The sequence below is a fragment of the Capra hircus genome, chromosome 2, assembly GCF_001704415.2.
Source record: "Capra hircus breed San Clemente chromosome 2, ASM170441v1, whole genome shotgun sequence".
NCBI lineage: Eukaryota > Metazoa > Chordata > Mammalia > Artiodactyla > Bovidae > Capra > Capra hircus.
In genome coordinates, this window is record NC_030809.1 from 5,653,979 (window position 1) to 5,674,459 (window position 20,481).

General features: G+C 55.0%; 1 protein-coding gene and 1 long non-coding RNA gene across 5 annotated transcripts in view; one reads left to right on the forward strand and one right to left on the reverse strand.

Moving 5' to 3' along the window:
- The window catches only part of ZBTB40 (zinc finger and BTB domain containing 40), a 77,296-nt gene extending 62,000 nt beyond the window's left edge, over positions 1-15,296 (forward strand). For 3 of the 4 annotated variants that reach the window (XM_013974525.2, XM_013974530.2, XM_013974538.2), the window contains 7 exons: positions 289-495; positions 4,486-4,650; positions 7,723-7,937; positions 9,222-9,384; positions 10,089-10,175; positions 11,278-11,495; positions 13,276-15,296. In XM_013974525.2, coding sequence (XP_013829979.2) covers positions 289-495; positions 4,486-4,650; positions 7,723-7,937; positions 9,222-9,384; positions 10,089-10,175; positions 11,278-11,495; positions 13,276-13,470 — 1,250 coding nt within the window. In that variant the 3' untranslated portion in view covers positions 13,471-15,296. The remainder of the gene's footprint in view (positions 1-288; positions 496-4,485; positions 4,651-7,722; positions 7,938-9,221; positions 9,385-10,088; positions 10,176-11,277; positions 11,496-13,275) is intronic. The other variant, XM_013974543.2, reaches the window with a different exon arrangement.
- Positions 15,382-19,553, reverse strand: LOC106503564. The gene is made up of 4 exons (XR_001297261.2): positions 19,229-19,553; positions 18,209-18,404; positions 17,771-17,872; positions 15,382-16,872 (listed from the first exon to the last, which is right to left on the reverse strand). It is a non-coding gene; the product is annotated as an uncharacterized LOC106503564 (long non-coding RNA).

Sequence of the window (20,481 nt, forward strand, 5' to 3'; positions counted from 1 at the left end):
AGTAGAGTTGGTGCTCAGTAAACTGTGGCTGTTGTTATCATAACGACAGCCAGCTCTTTCTGACCTGATACTCTGGCTTCCAAGTGTCACTGGTTTCTGGAGAGCAAACAAGCGTCCTAGAAACCAGCAGAAGTAGATTGTTTTCCCTTGCCTGAGACCTAATGAAACAGAAAAGTGAGTTCACGCCGTGCTCTCTCTCGAGGCCTGGCCTGGCAGTGCTCAGGTGTGTCCTGCTGGACTCAGAGCTCTCATCACTTGTATCTCTGGTCCCTTGCACGGCTCCCCTAGGCATGCAGTATCACAAACTGACGGAGCATTTTGACGAGAAGCCATTCTCCTGTGAAGAGTGTGGGGCAAAGTTTGCGGCCAATTCTACCCTGAAGAACCACCTTCGCCTTCACACGGGAGACCGGCCGTTCATGTGCAAGCACTGCCTGATGACCTTCACCCAGGCCTCTGCCCTGGCCTACCACACCAAGAAGAAGCACTCAGAAGGTAAGGCGTGGAGAATGTCTTCATTCTTCCTGCAAACCTTAACAGTGTGAGCTGCCTAAAAACCCACTGGAAATTAGGCATGATAAAAAAATCTCAAGTAGATCAAAAGCAGAAACAGACACAGAATCTCCAGGACCACAGACGATGGGAATACCTTTGTGCACAGACATGTAAGATGCTTATGGTGAGAGTCTCTAAAGAGTGGCCAGCTGACATAATATGATGACCTTACGGTTACAGAATTTACATAAAGCCAGGAATCCCATGGGCTTCGAGGTGGAGGTCAAGCATAAGAAAAGCAGGGCAGTGGTGGGTGCTAAGTGTCTTCCTTGGAATCCCTAGTGTCTCTAGTGTAGCGACAGAGACCTCTGGTGTGAGGTGGAATAAAACCATTACAGGGACACACGGGAGGCAGGTGTAAGGGTTTCTAGTCCAGTGGGAGGGGAGGAGGTGTGTGGTCGGGGAAGGCTTCCCGGAGGAGGCTGTGCATCTTTTGGAGCAGATGCGTGTGAGCACGATCGCCGCCATCACCTCACCTGGGTCACTGTTGTCACGTCCTAACTGGTCTCCCCCCTCACCCCCTTTCTCTGGGCAGCATTCTCAATGCGCAGGCTCAAGTGAGCCTCTGAAAGCTAAACCATAGCAGGCCACGTCTCTGCTCAAAGCCCCACAGAGGTTTTTCACCCCAGTTGGTGTGAACTCTGAAGATAGCCTGCTAGTCTCCTGAGCAAGTCCCCAGATGCCCCTCCGACCTTATCCCTCGCTGCTCTCCACTCGCTCGCTCTGCTCCACCTTTGCAGCCTCCCTCGCTGCTCTCCGCTTGCTTGCTCGCTCTGCTTCACCTTCGCAGCCTCCCTCGCTGCTCTCCGCTTGCTCGCTCGCTCTGCTTCACCTTCGCAGCCTCCCTGCGAGGCCTCTGGCCGGCGGGGCACCTCCTGCTGGCCTGTGTTCTGGCTGTCCCTCTGCTTGGAAGGCCTTCCCTTCAGACACCTCCAGGCTTCACTTCCTCCCCGCCTGCAAGTCCTCACGCATGCCTCGCCTTTCCTGTGAGGCCTCGCCTTTCCTGTGAGGCCTCTCCTGCCCACCCTGTGTGAACCCTCAGCACTCCGGCCCCGCTGTGTTGGTTTTCTCCATAGAGCTTACCATAGGCTCAGTCTGTCATCTGCCGCCTTTATTTTGTTCATAGTTGATCTCCCCCTGTTAGAATGCAAGCTGCAAGCTGTAGAGCACTCAGTCTTTTTGCCCCCTCCTTCCGCTGTGTCTGTGGAACTTAGAATAGTACTCAGCAAGAGGAGGGCCTCAGTAAACGTTTACAGAGGGAATGAGTTTCTTGAGCACCATTCCAGGCGCTAGAGATAGTGCAACTGTACACACCCTAGTGGAACTACCTTCCAGTAGGTAAAACCGACCATATTTCAATGTATAACATAAAGTCAGATAGTGGTCATTGCAGTGCGGGAAAGTAAAGCCAAGCAAGCAGTGGGGGTGGGGGTCGGGCCCTGTATATTTCTGTCTACAGTGAGGGCAGGTGAGATCGGAGTAGAAAGCCAGATGCAGTGGAGATGGGCCAGTGGAAGAGCTGCGAGGGCGTCACAGTGCGGACCACACCCCCTACATCCTGCACGCGAGTGAGAGAGCCTCACCTGCGCGAGGGGCCTGAGCGAACGAGAAGGGGCTGACGCACAGTCCACGAGGGTCCAGTGTTGAGAAGTAAGGTCAGAGAGGTCACCAAAGGCCGGCTCTTACAGGATCATAGGAGCCAAGGTTAGGACTTGGCTTTTAATGTGAGGAGTGTTAGTTTCTATTGCTGCTGTAAAAAATTTCCAGAAACAGTGGCTTGAAACAGCATCAGTGTATTATCTTTTACCATTTTGAAGGTTAAAAATCCAAAATGGTCTTAGGAAGCTTAGCACCCAAGTTTCAGTGGAGTGCGTTCCTCCTGGAGGATCTCAGGGAGTTTGTTCCCTGCTTCTCGCAGCTGCCAGAGGGGGTTCCGTAGCTGCAGTCTCTGCCTTGTCATTGTGCCCCCCCTTGCCTGTCCTCCCTGCCTCTTCGAAGGACCTTTGAGATTCCAGTTGGGCCTACTGGGGTAACCCAGGGTGCCCTCATCTCCTTAGTCACATCTGCCAAGTCCCTTTGCCATGTAAGGTGACGTGTGCACAAGCCTTAGGGGCGAGGGTGTGGACCTCTTCGGGACCTTTGTTCTGTCTACCGCACGGAGGGGTAGGATCTGACGCACAGTCTGTCAGGTGAACTCTGACCACTCTGGACAGTAACCCTAACAAGCAGGCGTATAGTATAAACAGAGATGGTGAGCCCATTGTGGAGGTGCTGGGCTTCAAAGAGATGGTGAGTCCATTGTGGAGGTGCTGGGCTTCAAAGAGATGGTTAGTCCATTGTTGGGGTGCTGGGCTTCAAATTAGAGATGGTTAATCCATGGTGGAGGTGATGGGCTTTAAAGAGATGGTTAATCCATTGTGGAGGTGCTGGGCTTCAAAGAGATGGTTAGTCCGTTGTGGAGGTGCTGGGCTTCAAATTAGAGATGGTTAATCCATTGTGGAGGTGCTGGGCTTTAAAGAAATGGTTAATCCATGGTGGAGGTGCTGGGCTTTAAAGAGATGGTTAGTCCATTGTGGAGGTGATGGGCTTTAAAGAGATGGTTAATCCATGGTAGAGGTAATGGGCTTTAAAGAGATGGTTAGTCCATTGTGGAGGTGATGGGCTTTAAAGAGATGGTTAATCCATGGTGGAGGTGATGGGCTTTTTGATGAGAGCTGTGTTGGGGAGGTGTAAAAAGACGTTCTAGTTGGGGGCTGTATTGTTGAAAGTGGAAGCGACAGGATGGAGAATGGATTAGATGTGGGATGTGAGGGAATGAGAGGCGTTAAGGATGGCTTAGGGGTTTAGACAGGAGCAACCAGGCAAGTGATGCTGCCCTTTAAGGAAAAGGGGGAAACTGGAGAGGGAGAAGGAGAGTGTGTCGGGGTTGGGGGGTAGAGAACCCGGAGCTCTGTCTTAGTATGTGATAATTTGAGATACCTCTTAGACCTCCAAGTGGGGAGGAAGACTGGTAGGCAGTGACTCCAAGTCTGGAGCTGATGCTCTGAATGTGGGAGTGGTGAGTGTACAGATGGAATGCAAGGTTCTGAGATGAGATCATCCAGAAGGTGGAGGTGGAGAAGGCCTAAGCCTGAGTCCCGGGCTTCAGATAATTTCAGCTCTTGGTTCTAGAAACCCTTTTCTTTCCTAACAAAATTTTATTCCAAAGGGATAAAAAGTGAAAATGAGGCTGATCCCCCTAGTTAAGGTCGACCCTATGATCTGGGGGGTCTGGACCCTAACCGTATAGGTTTTCCCACTTTGTTGTTGGCCCGTAAGGGAGATTGGAGGTACAGTTGTTCTAGCTTTTTTTTTTTTTTTTAACAAGTACCAGGTTTCCAGACACGCTCTTTACCAGTGTTTTCTAATACTCTTTGGCAGTCTAGTCTGGTCGTTGTATTTTCATTCCATGCATGAGAAAATAGAGAAGGCAAGAGAATCTTGAGAGCAAGTTGCTGGCAGAAAACTTTGATTCCTCTCTGAGGCCGTGTCTGCCATTTTTATGTGCATTTCTGCCCTATGTGTTTTCGAAGGGGTCCAGACTCAGGTGTTCCTGGGCTCGAGAATATATCTGTTTCCTGGGAATGGAATAAGCTCTTCCACACTCGCAGTGGCCGGATTAACAGACGGCTAGTCTTGTGTGGTGAGAACTCTGTCCTTCGCCTCGGCAGGGAGACCACACTGCCACCCTCTGTGCGGTCAGCTGTGTTGGTGCGGTGCCGTCTGATCGGATGGCCCAGACCTCGCACCCAGTGCGTTGCACATTGCCTGGTGTTCTCCTGTCACCTCCCAGGTTGTATTTCCCTGCCGTGCGCCTTAGAGCGTGACCGTGCTTTCGTGAGTGCCCTGCGTGCCCACTGCTGGCTCTGATAGACTCCCATGTGTTTCCAGGGAAGATGTACGCCTGCCAGTACTGTGATGCTGTGTTTGCCCAGTCCATCGAGCTGTCCCGCCACGTGAGGACCCACACCGGCGACAAGCCGTATGTCTGCAGAGACTGTGGCAAGGGCTTCCGGCAGGCCAACGGCCTTTCCATCCACCTGCACACCTTTCACAGTGCGTACTGAGGCTGCGGATGTCGGGCACTGGGCACTGGCCAGGCCCTGGGAAGGCACGCAGTGGTCCTCACAGCAGCTGTCTCTCCGCCCTCCTGGGCCCCCACTCAGTGCCTTCCCCTCCCCTGTCCTCCTGCAAAAAGCTGGAGTCCCTCTCTGCTATTTCCGGAAGAATCCCATTTTCCCGTGTCTCTGTGTGGTGCCTCATTTCCCCGTCTGGGCCATTTCCTTGTCTTCTGGTTCAGCCCACCTGGCTCTGCTTGGCCAACAGAGGCCAGTTTTGTTTGAAGGAAAGAGCCTCTGTGACAGACAGGCTCGCAGGGCCCCAGAATATTTCCCATTTGCCCAGTGAGCTGCTTTCTCCTCCCACCCCGCCTCTCCCCACTCTCCTGGTCATAACCTGCCTTTCCCCCAGGAGCAGCCCGGACACTTCGTGAAGTAATGTGTAGCGTGTGGCCCCTCGCGGTACTCCTTAAAAGCTCCCTGCCCAGCATCCTCTTCTGGATGCCTTGTGTTCACTCAGTTAGTGGAGTCTGCCCTGTCTTTGTCCCCTTCGACTAGAGCTGCTACACGTAGAGACACACGTCCGTTCTACACACACAGCAGGGAGGGAGAGGAGATTTTGTGATCCCCCGTCATCAAGAAAGGGCTTCTTCCCCAGTGCTCAGTGGGTAAAGAACCTGCCTGCAGTGCAGGAGACACAGGAGGTGCAGGTTCAGTCCCCAGGTCAGGAAGACCCCCTGGAGGAGGAGGGCACGGCAGCCCGCTCAGTATTCTTGCCTGGAGAATCCCACGGACAGAGGAGCCTGGTGGGCTACAGCCCATGGGGTCGCCAAGAGTCGGACGTAACTGAAGCAACTGAGCACGCACGCGCGTCATCAAGAAATCAGCAAGGAGACATGGGCGGTCACCCCGTCTGCAGCGGCTCTAGTTGTAGGAGGCACGTGATCAGCAGAGTCCAGCAGGGGCTTAAGAGCCCAGGTCTGAAATCACACGGGCCTGGGTGTGAATCTTGGCTACTCTGCCATTTACTTCCTCAAGCCTTAAACAGATTTCCTTATCTCGCTAAGCTCCACCCCTTCTGTAAGCTAGAGGAAATCCTAACGCTGCCATACCGTGTTGCTGGGAGAGCAGAAGAGATCTCACACATAAAGCGTGAGGCTCCACGCCTGACACCCAGAAAACGCACAGTGAATGCCAGATAGCGTTGGTGACGAGAGCAGCCGTCTCCGGTGCCATCTGTCACCGTCAGAGCCCGTCTTCTTTCTCACGCCCCGCACCTTGCATCCCCTTCTTCCCTTTTCCCCTCCCTGCCTCTGTTCCCCACTCACCAGTTTCTAGCTGTTGGCAAATACAGTATCTCACAAACATGTGCTTTCTGTCAGCACATTCAGGCCTGTTGTCAGGCGGCCAGCAAGGCACTTGGCCAGAGCTTGCGTGTGCCCAGCATGCGGCTGGACACTGGGCAGGGCAGGAAACATGAAGTGCCCCCCTCCCCGACCCCCATCCCCCTCAGGGAGTTTCACAAGGTTGCCCAGCAGGTCTAGTTGCGGTAGCTCGCAGACGAGTGAGATCTGGCTTAGAGCCGACGCCGCAACTGGGAAGTCCTCCCAGCCTCTCTCAGTGGCCTTCTGCTCCAGTCACGTTGTCCCAGTAGCGTCATGCGGGGTCAGCAGAGGGGCAGATTTCGTCAGTTTTCAGAGTAGAGCAGACCCCGAACACTCTGCCATGACTTGGCACACAGCGCCTGCAGCGGGTCCAGCATCCAGGCCCCTCTCTCGTTGGCTGTTCTTGCCTGTTTCATGGTCTCCTCCCTGCTTCTGGAGAATTCCGTCAGGTGTCTTAGAAGACAGTGTGACTCTGAGATCTCACGAGCTCATGTCCGCGGGGAAACCAGTTGACGATCCCGAGTGCTGCTGCATGTCAGGATTCCCAAGCCAGTCTGGGTCAACGCACACGGGAGATTGGCTTGTGGGCTGGGTCTTTCTTGTGGGCAAAGGATTTTATTATTAAAACATCTTACTTTCTGTTCAGAGAAAGGACTGAAGTCTCCTGCCACAGGACTGGCAAATGAAGCCTTCGTCAGTGCTAGTTCTAATTCTTGAGGTTCCCCCGAGGAGTTGCCTTGTCCGGTTAAGCATGCAGTGCAGAGGGGGGCCTTGTTACCCAGCTCCGCGGCATCCTACTCACGCCATTCTCTAAAGCTCGATTTTCCTAATCTGTAAAGTAGGACTGATCATAGCATCTGCACATAGGGTTATTGGAAGGGTTAAGTGAATGAGGACATGGAGGGCACTTAAAACTCACCCGTCATATGGCACTTAGTAGACACAGCTTAGGAAAATGTTTCTGTCATTGAATCTAAAGTGGGGATCAAGGACGCATTCCTCCTCTTGAGTCATCCTACTGACCGCAAAGGAAGTAGTGATGCTTCAGGAGTGATGTGTGGGTAGTGTCTGTAGAGAATTCGAAAACTTGACAACAACCCCCACTGTCAGGGAAGGGAAGAGCCATACTTCCTGGAAAACAGTAAAATGAAGTTTGGCTTGTAGGATGCGAAGTGAGGAATCAAGGTAAACTGCTTAATGCTCAGTTCAGTTCAGTCTCTCAGTTGTGTCCGACTCTTTGCCACCCCTTGGACTGCAACACCCCAGGCTTCCCTGTCCATCACCAACTCCCGGAGTTTACTCAAACTCCTGTCCATTGGTTGGCGATGCCATCCAACCATCTCATCCTCCATCATCCCCTTCTCCTCCCGCCTTCAATCTTTCCCAGCGTCAGGGTCTTTTCAGATGAGTCAGTTCTTTGCGTCAGGTGGCCAGAGTGTTGGAGTTTCAGCTTTAGCATCCGTCCTTAAATGCTCAGTCTTTAAATGGTGCTTGGTCCAGAAGCCTCGGAGGAGCCTCACCTCCGCCCCAGGACGAGGGTAGAAAGTGGCTGCACGGTAAATGCAGTGACTCCGGCCCTTGGCTCCGTGGCCCCGCGTGACCTCTGAGCAGTCTTGCCTCTGGAACTGTACACAGCCAGCCGCTCCTCACTGACTGTTGCCTGTGGTGTCTCCCCTGCCCACCAGACATCGAAGACCCATACGACTGCAAGAAGTGCAGGATGAGCTTCCCCACCCTGCAGGACCACCGCAAGCACATCCACGAGGTGCACTCCAAGGAGTACCACCCCTGCCCGACGTGCGGCAAGATCTTCAGCGCCCCATCCATGCTGGAGCGGCACATGGTGACCCACGTCGGGGGGAAGCCTTTCAGCTGCGGGATCTGCAACAAGGCCTACCAGGTGAGCCTGGCCCCCGCGGGAGCCCACCCGGTGGCCCCCCCAACCCTGCCTCCCTCTGGTCTCCCTCGGCCCCCCGGGGCTGGCGGCTTGTGGGACACCCCTGGCCTCCAGGATATGACCGGGCAGCTGGCTCTCACGAAGCATGCAGCTCGTAGCTTACCCAGCTCCTCTGCTGTGACTGGTCAGAGTGGGGCTGGCTAGGAGCTTTTATTGGAGCCAAGAGTCCTTGCCCTCCTTCTTTTAGAGTTCAGCCTTGTCCTGTACTGAATGCTGCTTTTCCCCTGGATACTCAACATTCTTTGGAACCTATTGATCTGTGTGTCAAGGGATGTGAGGATGACAATAGCTGGAATTATCTTGTTTAGCAGAATTACTGGTGTTTTGTGGATTTCTTTTTTTTTTTTTTTCCTTAACTCCTCGGGAAGAGCTCTGTTTTTGTTTTGGTTTTTTACCTTAGAGTTTGCTATGTAATTAAGTGAAACCCCCTATGGATCTAAAAAGAAACCGCATCTATGAAACGCTCTCTGAGACCACAGAGCAGAGGATGGCCCTTGCTGGCATCTGTAACATTTGGGTGCAGAGAGATACCCAGCAGCTCATTTCAGCTCAACTGAAATGGACAGGTAGCTTTGTTCTGAGCCTTGTGCTGAGATGTTGGATTTGCAGAGCCGGGTGAGACCTGAGCTGAGTCTCTAGGAAACCCTGGAACTGTGGGGAGAGTGTCACAGCACCGCTCCGGTACCTGGGAAGAAGGGACACTGGCTTTCGGAGCTGGCATAGCAGCCTCTCTCCAGAAGGTTTCCCGGCTGCACTCTGGGCCTCCAAGAGACAGCAGGCCAGGGTGTGACTCCTGGTGCTTCTGTTTGCTAATCGTGTGAACTTGGGCACTGCAGAGAGCCTAGCACCTCCCTCCTAGACTTACTGTGAGGCTGCGTTTCTGAAGGGCCCAGCCCTGCCCTGTAGTGGCCTCAGTAAATACACGGGCACCTTGTTCCCATGAACACCAGCCTCCCCTCGCCTGTCAGCGCTCACGGTGATGGGTAAGAGTAAGACTCCAGGTCGAATAACTAACTGGACTCCCCACTCCTCGGAGCTCCTTTCTGTCTGCTAAGATTGGGTGCTGCCTTATTCAAATCAATTTTTGCTCAAGTAGACTCCTTAAAAAAAAGAGAGTGGGACTCCAGATCATAAGCTTCCCTGGGAGCGCCTGCCTCTCTTGAGTCTTTGTGAACCCTCCAGCTTGCCGGAACATTTAAGACCTGACGCTTGCCACATGCCTTTCAGCAACTGTCCGGCTTGTGGTACCACAATCGGACCCACCACCCAGATGTGTTTGCTGCTCAGAACCATCGATCTTCCAAGTTCTCGTCCCTCCAGTGCAGCTCCTGTGACAAAACCTTCCCCAACACGCTTGAGCACAAGAAGCACATCAAAGCAGAGCATGCAGGTGAGGCTGGGGCGCCCCGGGCAGGGAGCGGGGGCTGGCGGGTGGGAGGGGCTCGGTGGCCTAGGGCCCTGGCCTCCAGCCCCAAATCGGTCCTCCCCGTGCCGGAGCGCGGGGTGCTTCGGTGGCTCCCCGTCGTGCCCCGGCGCACCCGCGGGCACCACGTCAGTCAGTCCACCCGTGACACTGGCTTGAGTAGCAGAGGTCCTGGAACCTCGAGCAGCGTGACACCCGCCGTCCCCGGGTGGCACGCAGGCCGGGGTGGGAATCCTGACTCCAGTGTGTGACCTTGGAAAGTGACCCCTCGCTCTGAACCCATTTCCTTCTCTTCAGAAGGTCAATTATTCACACCTGTGTGGCTGGTAAATGGGGGCATAGAGACAGCAGCTTGCACTCAGGGAGGGTTTCCTGAGCGCATGGCATGTTTCCTCCGGGTGTTTCCTCCTTTGATTCTGCAGTGATCCCCTTTACATCCAGGCATTCTGGCGCTCTTTACCACTCATTTCGCTGGTGTATTGGGTTTGCCAGCAGCCAACATCGGGCAGAAAAATCGAACAACCTTTTGGGGCAGCCCCTAGTGTGGGTGTCGGGTTCCTGGCACTCGGCAGATGCCCGCTACTGTGCGCCCTCACCCCGGCCCCGCTGCTCCCCAGCCTGCGAGAGTCTTCCTTTCGTTCTTTCCATGCCTCTGCTCGTGCGCCGCGCAGACATGAAGTTCCATGAGTGTGACCAGTGCAAGGAGCTCTTCCCCACGCCAGCGCTGCTGCAGGTCCACATCAAGTGCCAGCATTCAGGTCGGTGCCCGCGAGGCGCCCCAGGGCAGGGCGGCCCGGGGTGTTTCCCTCCCCGTGCCCTTACAGCTGCGCAGCCCAGGCCAAGGGACAGCCGAGTTGTGCCTCAGCTACAGCACAGGGCCGACGGTACTGCCTACCTCGCAGGGCAACTGTGAGAGCCGAACACGTTAGTGCACGGAACGCTCTCCAGGCCCTGCACAGGGAGGCGTCTTACGCGTTGCCTGTGATTAGCGTTCCTGCTCTGTCCCATCAAACCTAAATGCCAGTTATTTAAAAGGCACCGTTTTTAACAAACCGTTAGAAAAACTGGTTATCCTAAGTTCTGCTCTGGGCTCAATTTGACGTAGATTTTTATGCACTCTCGTCTGCCATTAAGTAAGTTGATTAACATAAGAACTCAGCTTCCCAGAGTAGCACTCAGGTGAGATTGTTGGCATGCGTGTTATCCCACATGTGATTGTCCTCTGCCATCAAGGGCGCCAGTCAGGGAGCGCGTGGTAACGCGTGCAGTTTTGGTCTCCTGAGCATTAAAGTAGAGCTAGTCTCTTCTGATTCCTGCTTTGGGAATGCAGCTGACCATCCAACCCTGACCTCTCATTTACTCACGTTTGGTTCCTGTGAGTTAGAAACACGCACCGCTGCCATCTCAGGGCTTTTCTTTCAGGCAGTGGACAAGCATCCTGCAGGTCTCCATGCTGCCCCTTTAGGCGTGTGCGCACAGGCACTTGTGGACAGTTACACCCGGCCTCCATGGCTTGCAGCAGCGGTAGCTGTCATTGATCCCATTTCAGAGATGTTAAAAGTGACAAAATAGCATCATTACCATTAAATGAATGAATAATAGGCTTTGGCAGAGGCAGATTTAGCTTGAATCGGATGCTAATGAAGCTGGACTTGGGGCCTGTCACTGGCAGGACTTTTCCAAAGCTCTACCCCTAATCCTGTTTGTGTAAATTTGCACTCATTTTCCTAAAGAGACCTCTCCAAGTTGTTCAAGCTCCAGGCCCCACACAAGCTGAAGAGCTGCCCCTGGACGCCCCGCCCCTTCCCGGCCCTGCCCCGCTCTGGCTGCCCCAGCCACGCCTCTGTCCCCCTCCTGCAGGGTCGCAGCCCTTCCGCTGCCTGTACTGTGCGGCCACCTTCCGCTTCCCGGGGGCCCTTCAGCACCACGTCACCACGGAGCACTTCAAGCAGTCGGAGAGCACCTTCCCCTGTGAGCTCTGCGGGGAGCTCTTCACCTCACAGGCCCAGCTGGACTGCCACCTGGAGTCTGAACACCCGAAGGTGCTGGGCGCTGAAGCCCAGTCGCAGATGGTGCAGGTGACTGTGGGGCCTTGGATGCGGGGTTGCGGACCCAGGGGTCTGGAGGCTTCTCTAGAGGCAGCCCCTTCAGACAACTAGCCTTTCTCCCTGGGACTCCCAAGGGGCCCCGTAAGTGATGACTTCATGACCAGGAGGATCTTGCAGAAGTTTCCCTGGACCACCTGGTGGCTACCTGTGATACGGCCCCTGGGTATAGAGAGGCTGGAAAAAGAACTCTAGAAGCAGAATGACCTGGGCCTGTCCTTGCCATTCACACCCTCGCTCACCCTCTGCGGACCACTGTCGGGTGTGGTCAGAGTTGCAGGAACCCTGGGAGGAGGTGGGTGAGCTCTCGGTCGGGAGCTCCTTTGGTTGAAAGCCCTAAGCTTGATAGCCCCTGTGGGCTGGGCTCAGAGCATGTTTGAATGTCTGGGCTTTTCTGGGGGAAAACCCGCCTCTTCTCGGTCTCAAGGCTGTGTTTGCTCCCGCCCCTCTTTCTGTCTCTGGAACTCTTACTGTTCTTCCCATCTTCTCCAGAGAGGGTGGGCAGAAGAGGAAATGAAGCTCCATTCTGTTGATTGACAGTAAATTGCAGATGGACCAGAGAGGGCCTGTGAGCTGGCTGGGCTGCACCCCATCCCGTCCCGTTGAGCAGTCCCTTTAGCTGAGTTCCTGCAGGCCTCTGTGCAGAGCAGAGGGCAAGGCAGGTGCCCAGGGTTCTGGGTGCTGCTCCTGCTGCCATTTCAAGAACAGCTCTGCTTTTATTTATTTATACATATATAAATATATATGTTATATATATATAATATATATATATATATTAGGATTCTTGGTAAGATGTCCTTTGCAGGGGGGAAACAGAAAAGAGCCCGTTGCTAAAAGAAAATGACAATTTGAAAGCTGCTGTCCTAGATGATTTTTTATTGAACGTCGCACACAGTCAGCCTCTTCCCTCTCACAGCAGAGACGTGGCTGAGCTTGGCGTCCCCGTCTCTCCATTCCTGTCTAGAGGAGGACACTCTCCGCTCTCAGCCACCCCTCAGGAATCAGGGTGGCTGAGCCCTCTGCGGGTGCTCCGCATTAACAGCGTCAGCTATTCCGAGCTCCATGGCTCAGAAGGTTGAGGTTCAGGCAGGAAGTAGGTGCTCTTAAGCAGACTAGTTCTCCCAGTGATGGGGACGTCATCTCTAAACGCTGATGCCCATTTGAAAGGGGTGCATGTGGCCTGTAGAAGCCTGTGCCTCCAGCCGGGGGAGCTGCGTGGGGGAGCTGACAGAAGCCGCATTTTGCCCACCTGTTCTTCCTCCCGTAGCCACCTAGCCTCCCAAGTGAGGCCCTCCGCCTGATCAAGGCCCAGACATGCCACCTATGGCAAGCTGAGGCTCCAGTCAGCCATCCCTGTTTCCCTGGTCCAAGCGTGACACGAACCACCTTCGTTCAGGAGCATTCCTTTCACATGGCACTTAGCTCTGTGGTGTAATCCCCGAGACGGGAAAACCAGTGTGAGAAACCGAGCCCACGTTCACTGGTGTGTAATCACAGAGTCCGGGCGCCCTGAGATGGCGCACTGAGCTAAATTATAGCAATTTAGCACACAGAGTTATTTAAATTGTTTGCCTGCCTTCTCTTTTGCATCACGGGTGTGTTAGACTTGCCTCTTCCCATTAGGCACATGTAATTGCTCTCCTCAGGTGAAAACATAAATACCATCATTACAGCGTGAGAGGAAAACCATGTAAATTCTGGGGAACCGGCTGTGGACACTGCCCAGTGCTGCCTCACGGTCTTTCCCTTGCAGGTGATCCAGACCCCGGAGCCTGTGGCCCCGACGGAGCAGGTGGTCACGTTGGAGGAGACCCAGCTTGCTGGCTCGCAGGTGTTCGTGACATTGCCGGATTCACAGTCAGCCCAGACCAGCTCTGAGCTCGTGGCCGTGACCGTGGAGGACTTGCTGGACGGGACTGTGACCCTGATCTGTGGGGAGGCCAAATGAGTGGCTGCTCGTGGCGAGGGGGGTCCTGCGTGTGCCGTGGAGGAAAAGCTCCACACTTGCCTGTTGCCCTTCCTCCCTGGCACAGTATTGAGCATCTTAGCTTCGCACCAACCCAAGTGGTCTCCCTTGGGAAGGGGGCAGAAGCACGGCTATTCTCATAAAACCAGCTTCTGAGTCATTGGCAGCCAACACGACCACCCCCCGTGGCCGGCAGGCCCGCTCCCCACAGGCCTCCTGCGGTGGCCTCTGTGACCCTGTCCTCCTGCAGGCGGAGTGAGGCTTCTGAAACAGAGGCTGAAGGAGCAGTGGAGCCAGGGCCGGTGGTCAGAGGGACAGGTGTGACTCGCCGGCAGCCCGCAGTATGTGGAGGGGCAGTTCCAGGTGGGACCGTGGCCCGCGGAGTGGGCCAGCACACGCTGCCAGGGCCTTCTGGCCATTGAAAAGCGAGAGAACCGCACCGCCAGGCCGTGCAGGATCCCTTTCCTCATGTCTGGCATCCTCCCAGCCCCCGGCATGGCAGCCGTAGGCCTGGTAACAGCATGCCCATCAGGAAGGCCTCATTTCCAGGCCGAGGCCCACCCCGTCGGTTCCATCGGCCCTTCCCATAGCCGTGCGGGTGTCCAGTGTGAGGCCACGTAGCTGCAAACCACGCCTGCCCTCCCGGAAACTCCTCATGGTGTTCTGTACTGGAGGCTGGTTCCCACAGTGTTTCCGTGGTGTCCTTATCCCCTTTCCTTAATCAAAGCCTCACGCTTCCACCCAGCCTGGAGGCCTCGGCCCGCGATTCCTCCTGCTGCCCTGGTCTCCCCTGCCTGTGTGTAGCCCCACTCGGAGCACCCTTCCCGGCTGCCATGGGGAGTGCTGGCCAGCGGGCCCCTGGAGTCTGAATTTCACAAAGCTTTTTTTTTTTTTCTTCAGTTCCCAAAATATAATCCGATAATTAATGGTTTGTGGAATCCATTATGAAGTGCAATTAGATAGATATAGGTTCCCGCCGTTCAGAGGGAATGGCTAGCATTTATCTTCCTTTCCTTGATGCCAGAAGGTTGATGTCTGCGAGGGCAGTGTGTCCACGCCCAGCACGGCTCCCTGCCAGCTTGTGCGGCTGACCCCCTGTCTGATCCCTCACCCTCACGATACAGGCCACCCGAAGACAAGGCCACTGCTTCTCTCTAAGCACATTTCACATCACCAGACACCAGCGTGGGGGGGGGGGGGGGGTCGATTCGAGTCACAGTCGGTCCTTTTATCGCCATCACTCTTTGCCGGAAGGGCCATAGTATGGCCCTCACCACCGGCCCGCTCTCTGCAGGCAGCTCGGCAGCTCGCTCCCACCTCCAGCCGCGTGCTCATTTTCTGTGCAAATCGCTCGAGCTTGTCAGTTCAGGGATCTTCCCGTTAGGAAGTAAATGAAGTTTTCAAAGGCCAATGACTGACCAGAAGATGGTGCTCAAACCTTTAAGACTTGGCCTCCCTGTGAGGCCCTCGCTGCCTCTGCCAGGGCTGTCTGTCTTCTTAAGTTTTCTCAGCCCCGTGAGCCGTCAGACCAGGACTGCTCTTGATCAGCAAGTGGCGAGATGACACCAAACCTCCGCTTGGCACCAGATAAAACCCCAGTGAAATTATGGAGCTGCCCAACCTGCAGGGCATGGAGGCCGAGCCTGGCAGATAAGAAGGCCCGGCTACTTGGAAATCGCAGCAGCATCAAAACTTCTTCCAGCCAAAAAAAGAAAAAAATGTAAAAATTAATGACTGGGGACCTGTAGGGGAAAGTGATTTTTTTCTTCTTAAAAATGTCCTCTGAATAAAGAAAGCTGTAAACTTTCGACCCAACTTTCCGATCCTTTTCGAGTACCAAGACAGCCTTTTCTCAGGTTTCAGACAGAGACCCCGGTGGAGGCAGGATGCTCCTTCGCCTCAGACTTGCCGGACCTGCAGCTTGCTTTGCCGAGAGCAGGCAGGGAAGCGGGCCTTGCCGCCAGCTGCACTCTGAACCCCAGCACAGCCAGCCAGCGGGAGCACAAGGCCCGTGCTAGTTCTGGTCAGCACGAGGGGAAGGTCCAGCTGGAGTGTCGTTTCTGCTCCGAGCAGACCTCTGCGAGATGCCGCATCAACAGTGACTTTTTACACCATTGCTCCCTGGAGACCCCCAAGCATGGATCCCATTGTAGGAAGATTTTCCTAGTTCTGTCTGCCCGAGACTCTCTGGATTGCTGCCAGGGAGGACGCTGCTACCCGGGTCCCTTTGTCCACGTCCTGGCTCTCATGTGGCCTTTGCTGCTGGGTTGCTGCCCCGATGGTCTCAGGACTGAAACTTGGGCCACTGGCCATGGTACCCAGGAGTCTGTGGCCTTTCTTGGAACACTTGGATTTATTCATGAGACCCCCACCCCCACCTTCTCTAATCCCAGAGCTCGGGAAGCACCTGGTGAGGAAGAAAGGGCAGGCAGATTCCAGGCTGGAGTCTGACTCCATGAGAACAGTGGGGGATCCGTGATGGAAAGGTGTTTGCTCGTCACAGGTGAGTAAGTCAGACAGCAAATAGATGCTCAGGAGCAAGGCCCGCCCTGGGAAGATGGGCCCAGGCAAGTGTGTGAACAGAGCCTGAAAGGGAGTGAAGCTGAGACGATGGTCTATACTTGTTTATTTGATAAAGCCTGTCTCTTCCATCTCAGGAGCTTTTTGTTTGGGAAACTCTGAGCCCAGAAAGCACCACAATGTACGGTGTGAAAGCAGGTTCCCCTGGTGGTTCAAGTCCTCTCTGAGGAAGCTGTCTGACTCTCCCCACGCCCTCCTCCCCAACCAAGGAGTGTTCTTCAGCTTCATCCCCTGGAGAAGAGTCCTGAGGGCCGCGGGCTGAGGGCGAAGGAGAGACCCAGTCAAACAAGGACTCACAGGGAGACCAGGAGCCTATTCTCTGCCAGTGGTATAACTAGCACCAAGGAGAAAGGACGGGCCCAGAGTTTCTCTATCCCAGGCGCTGCTGCAGCCGCCATACCATAAGCTAACTACATAGTACTGGAGGCAGGGGGATTGTTTATATCTCACATCCCTGAGGTCTACGAATGGACCAAGGGCTGGAGGAACTGCCAGCCATACACAGAATGGTTCCAGGGACAAGCGGTATCGCTGTGAAATTGGGGTAGATAGTTGGACAGCGGTGGAGAAAATCCTGGGGTGCTTTCATCACAGGAGGGCTTGAGCAGCCCCTGCCCAGCTCCACTGGGCCCAGCGTGTTCCAGGGTTCTGGGGAGTCAGGGAGAAAGTGGGCACGAAAGAATGATCTGGGGTCGAAGGGAGTGTCTTGAGGCCATGGAAAACCTTGGGGCTGGTAGGACTTGGGCCCAAAGCTCAGCAGCACAGCCAGAAAGATGTCGGAAAGTTGCTCCCCTCTGACTCGGCCTGGGAAGAAGGGAGAAGACGTTGTGCTTTGGGGATGACATTGTTGGAAAAAAGAAAAAAAAAATTATCCCCTGGGCTAATTTAGATTTCTTCCCAATTGGGGAAATGTTTGATCACGTGCCTTACAAAGGCCAGCCACACCGGCTACCACCCGTGGTGAGGGCAGCTAGCCAGCACAGGATGCTGTTGAAACGATTACAGACCATTAATTCGCATTCAACTTGCACTACTCTATATAAATAAAATACGTACTTTGGAAAGAATTATGCTGTGTGAGTTTCAAATGGACTGTGATAATAGACCCGTGTTCTCTGTGGTTGCGGGCAGCTGTCAGATGGGACCAGGCTGGACAGGCCTGCCTTCCTAGGGGCTCTTGAACCCGCGGACTGTGTGAGCGCAGCCTGGGGGCGGCCAGGAGCTCGCCTGTCGGGTGGAGTCTCCTTTTCCTGGGCCCTCGCTCCCAGGGAGCAGGCTTGGTGTCCAGCTTACAGAGACCAGCCTCGGCACATCCCAGCGCTGTCACTTTGTGACTGACCTTGGTGAGATCCTTACCCTCTTCTAAGCTCCCTCCTCCCAGCGCTCATTCACAAATAGAGGAAATTATTGTATTCACCCCACAGAATTGTAGTTCTAATTAAAAGCCTGGATTTAATGAATTTGGTGTTGAAAATTGTAGTTGTTATTAATAAGTCCTTCACATACAGGTCAGCCGTTCCCTACATTTTCCAGCACTGGGGAGAGCGTTCATCCCTGCCCCTTTACACCTCTCACCTCTTCCCCTCTCTCTCTGCATCCTTGGGGATCTTGAGAACACCCACCACTTTCCATTTATCTCTTGAACCTCAACTGCCCCCAAAGCGCAAAGTGCTGAGCAGATAACTGTGAAATAAGCAGAAACCTTTCGCGGTGAACAGCTGAAAATGTCACGTTGCTGGCAGCCAACACGGAAACGAGAGGTAGACACGCGGACAGGATGTTCATAATTTCCACAGTGAGAGTCCTGCGGGGAAGGCGGGGCCATCATATCCCGCAGCCCCCTAAGCTCAGGCCCACCTGAGGCGGGGGTAGGGGGTCTCTGCTCACGTCTGGGGCAGTCCTGACCCTTGCCCAGAGCCCACGAGGCCTCTAGGATGTAGGCCCTTCTGCCTGAGCAGTGTGTTTGGGGAGAGGGGCTGGAGCCATTGGTCGTGTCTGGAGCAGTGATCCTGGGGTATCCCCAGGAGCTGGGCTCTGGCCGTGGAGGTGAGTGTGTACAGAGGTGAAGTGCTGCTCTGGGTCAGGAGTGGCTGAGCAGAGGTGGGAGAGGGGCCCAGCGATTCCCCGGCGGTGTCGTTACCTTCAGTCTGGGCCAGGGGATCGGCTGCTGGAGGCAGAGCCGTGGTGCAACTTCCCAGCCCCAGCTCCCAACTGACCGTGACCTTGGGTGAGTCATTCCTGACCATGGCTGGAGGGGGAGAGTCAACATCTGTAAAATGCCCAAATGGTACAGATGCTTCATAGGTGACGTCTGTTCCTGATTCTAGTGCTTGAATCTGAAGGAAGAAGGCAGAAAAGGGCAGGAAATGCCCTAAGACGGAGGGCCTGGAGCAGAGGGCAGGGGAAACCCAGACCCAGACCCGGACCCAGACGGGCCTGTGGAGCTCCCCAGGCCACACTATAGACAACAATCCAGAGCCTCTGTCTCAGGCCAGGGGGGACAGCGATAAGGGGGACAGGACCTGCCAGGAAGGAGACGGGATTCTCGGAGCTCCTTGGCTCCACAGCCTAGGGCTCCCGTCCGAGGAAGGGCACAGACTGGAGCTCTGGTGGGCACGCATCCAGCAAGAGGGCGGGAGGCAGAAACACCGAGGATGCGATGGTGTCCGCCGTCCTGCCTTGCCTCTGGAGCTCTCAGATTCATTGTTCATCTTCCCTTGCACGAGCTGGTACTCAAGCACGTGTTTGGGTAAAAAAGAAAGAACTTACAGCTCCACGTGCCTGCCCTGGACCTTTGCTGGGAAGCACTCCAGGACTCACGGTTTTACCGAGAAGAGAGAAAATAGGACGTGGCTGGGGGTGCTGGGGCGGGGGCGGCGAGCTCAGCCTCTTGTGAATGCTCGCCGGGCCTTTCTGTGCGTCTGTCCTGCCTTCTGCTCTGTCACCCGGTGCTGCCAGAGCGTTGGTCCCACGTCCACTGGACACTTGTATTTCCCACACGCCTGGCCCCAGATAGGGAGCTTTGGGAGTTTGGCGGGTGCCCCTCCTGCCCAGCCAGGGACCCGCAGAGCCCCTCCAGTTGCCCTCACACTCTCAGGCAGGACCCGCCTTCCGCCTCTCCCCACCGCCAGTGAGTGGGCCCCCACCCCGTCCCGGTTACCTATGGGCGGGTCCATCAGGACATCCTCCTCTCTCTGTCCTCTGAGAAGAGCCGGGCAGAAGGCTGACAGCAGCTCGCCCAGCCCAGAGCTCCCCAGCTGCTCTGATCAAACACCACTCCTGCCGGCTCTGCGTGCACTGGTTCCCCCAGCGCAGGCCGGAAACAGCTGATCAAACACATCAGGACAAGGTCAGTCCAGGGACCCACAGTCCCCCTCCAGGAGAGATTTCACAGACCTGCCATCAGGAGGGTCTGATAAAAACAGACAGGGGGTGGGAAAGCGGGCCCGCGGGGCCGGCCCGGGACCAAAGAGCTTCTCACTCCATTTTGAAACCTCTGTGCTCCACGCAGAGTTCAGACCAAAGTCCACATTTCCAGACAGGCCACGGCCAGCGCTGCCTGTGAGCCCAGGGAGCCAAGGGCACGTGTGTGTGCACACAGGCCTGTGGGGGTGAGAGAGACGCCAGGTAGGAGCGTGTGGGCGTGGGAGCATGGGACTGGTAGATTGTCACAGGATGACTTGAGATCCTCCCTTGCTAAACTATGACCCTTTCAAGGGCAAGAACTGTGTGTTATCCTTTCTGTTCACACACACACACAGTCAGGCTGGCACAGCAGGTGTCCTTCGAGCTGAAGTTCTGGAGCCTGTGGGGTCCTACTGCGTATACGGTCCCATGCCTGACACTGTGGAGGTTGAGGATGGATCAACCTTGCTAATACAGCAAGGAGATCACACCAGTCCAGCCTAAAGGAAATTAACCCTGAATATTCACTGGAAGGACTGATGCTGAAGCTGAAGCTCCAATACTTTGGCCACCCAATGGGAAGAACCAGGACCCAGACCTCGATGCTGGGAAAGATTGAGGGCAGGAGGAGAAGGCGGGTGGCAGAGGATGAGATGGTTAAATAGCATCACTGACCCAGTGGACCATGAGTTTGAGCAAACTCCGGGGATAGTGAAGGACAGGGGAGCCTGGTGTGCTGCAGCCCTCGGGATCACAAAGAGTCAGACACCACATGGTCAACACGCCTGGACAACAGCAACAACAGGCTAACACAGCGTGCGATGCCTGCTTCGATGGGGCTGCTAACGTGGTCGGCCAGGCAAGCGCTGCGTATGAGAAACAAGCATGAAGAGCAGCAAGCGGTGCAGATGCGCGGCCTAAATGCCCATAAACGCATGTTCCTTTGTCTCCTTTTTATTTTTCAGTTTTGTCTCTTTCACTGGTGGTGGTGGGGGATTAATATTTTCC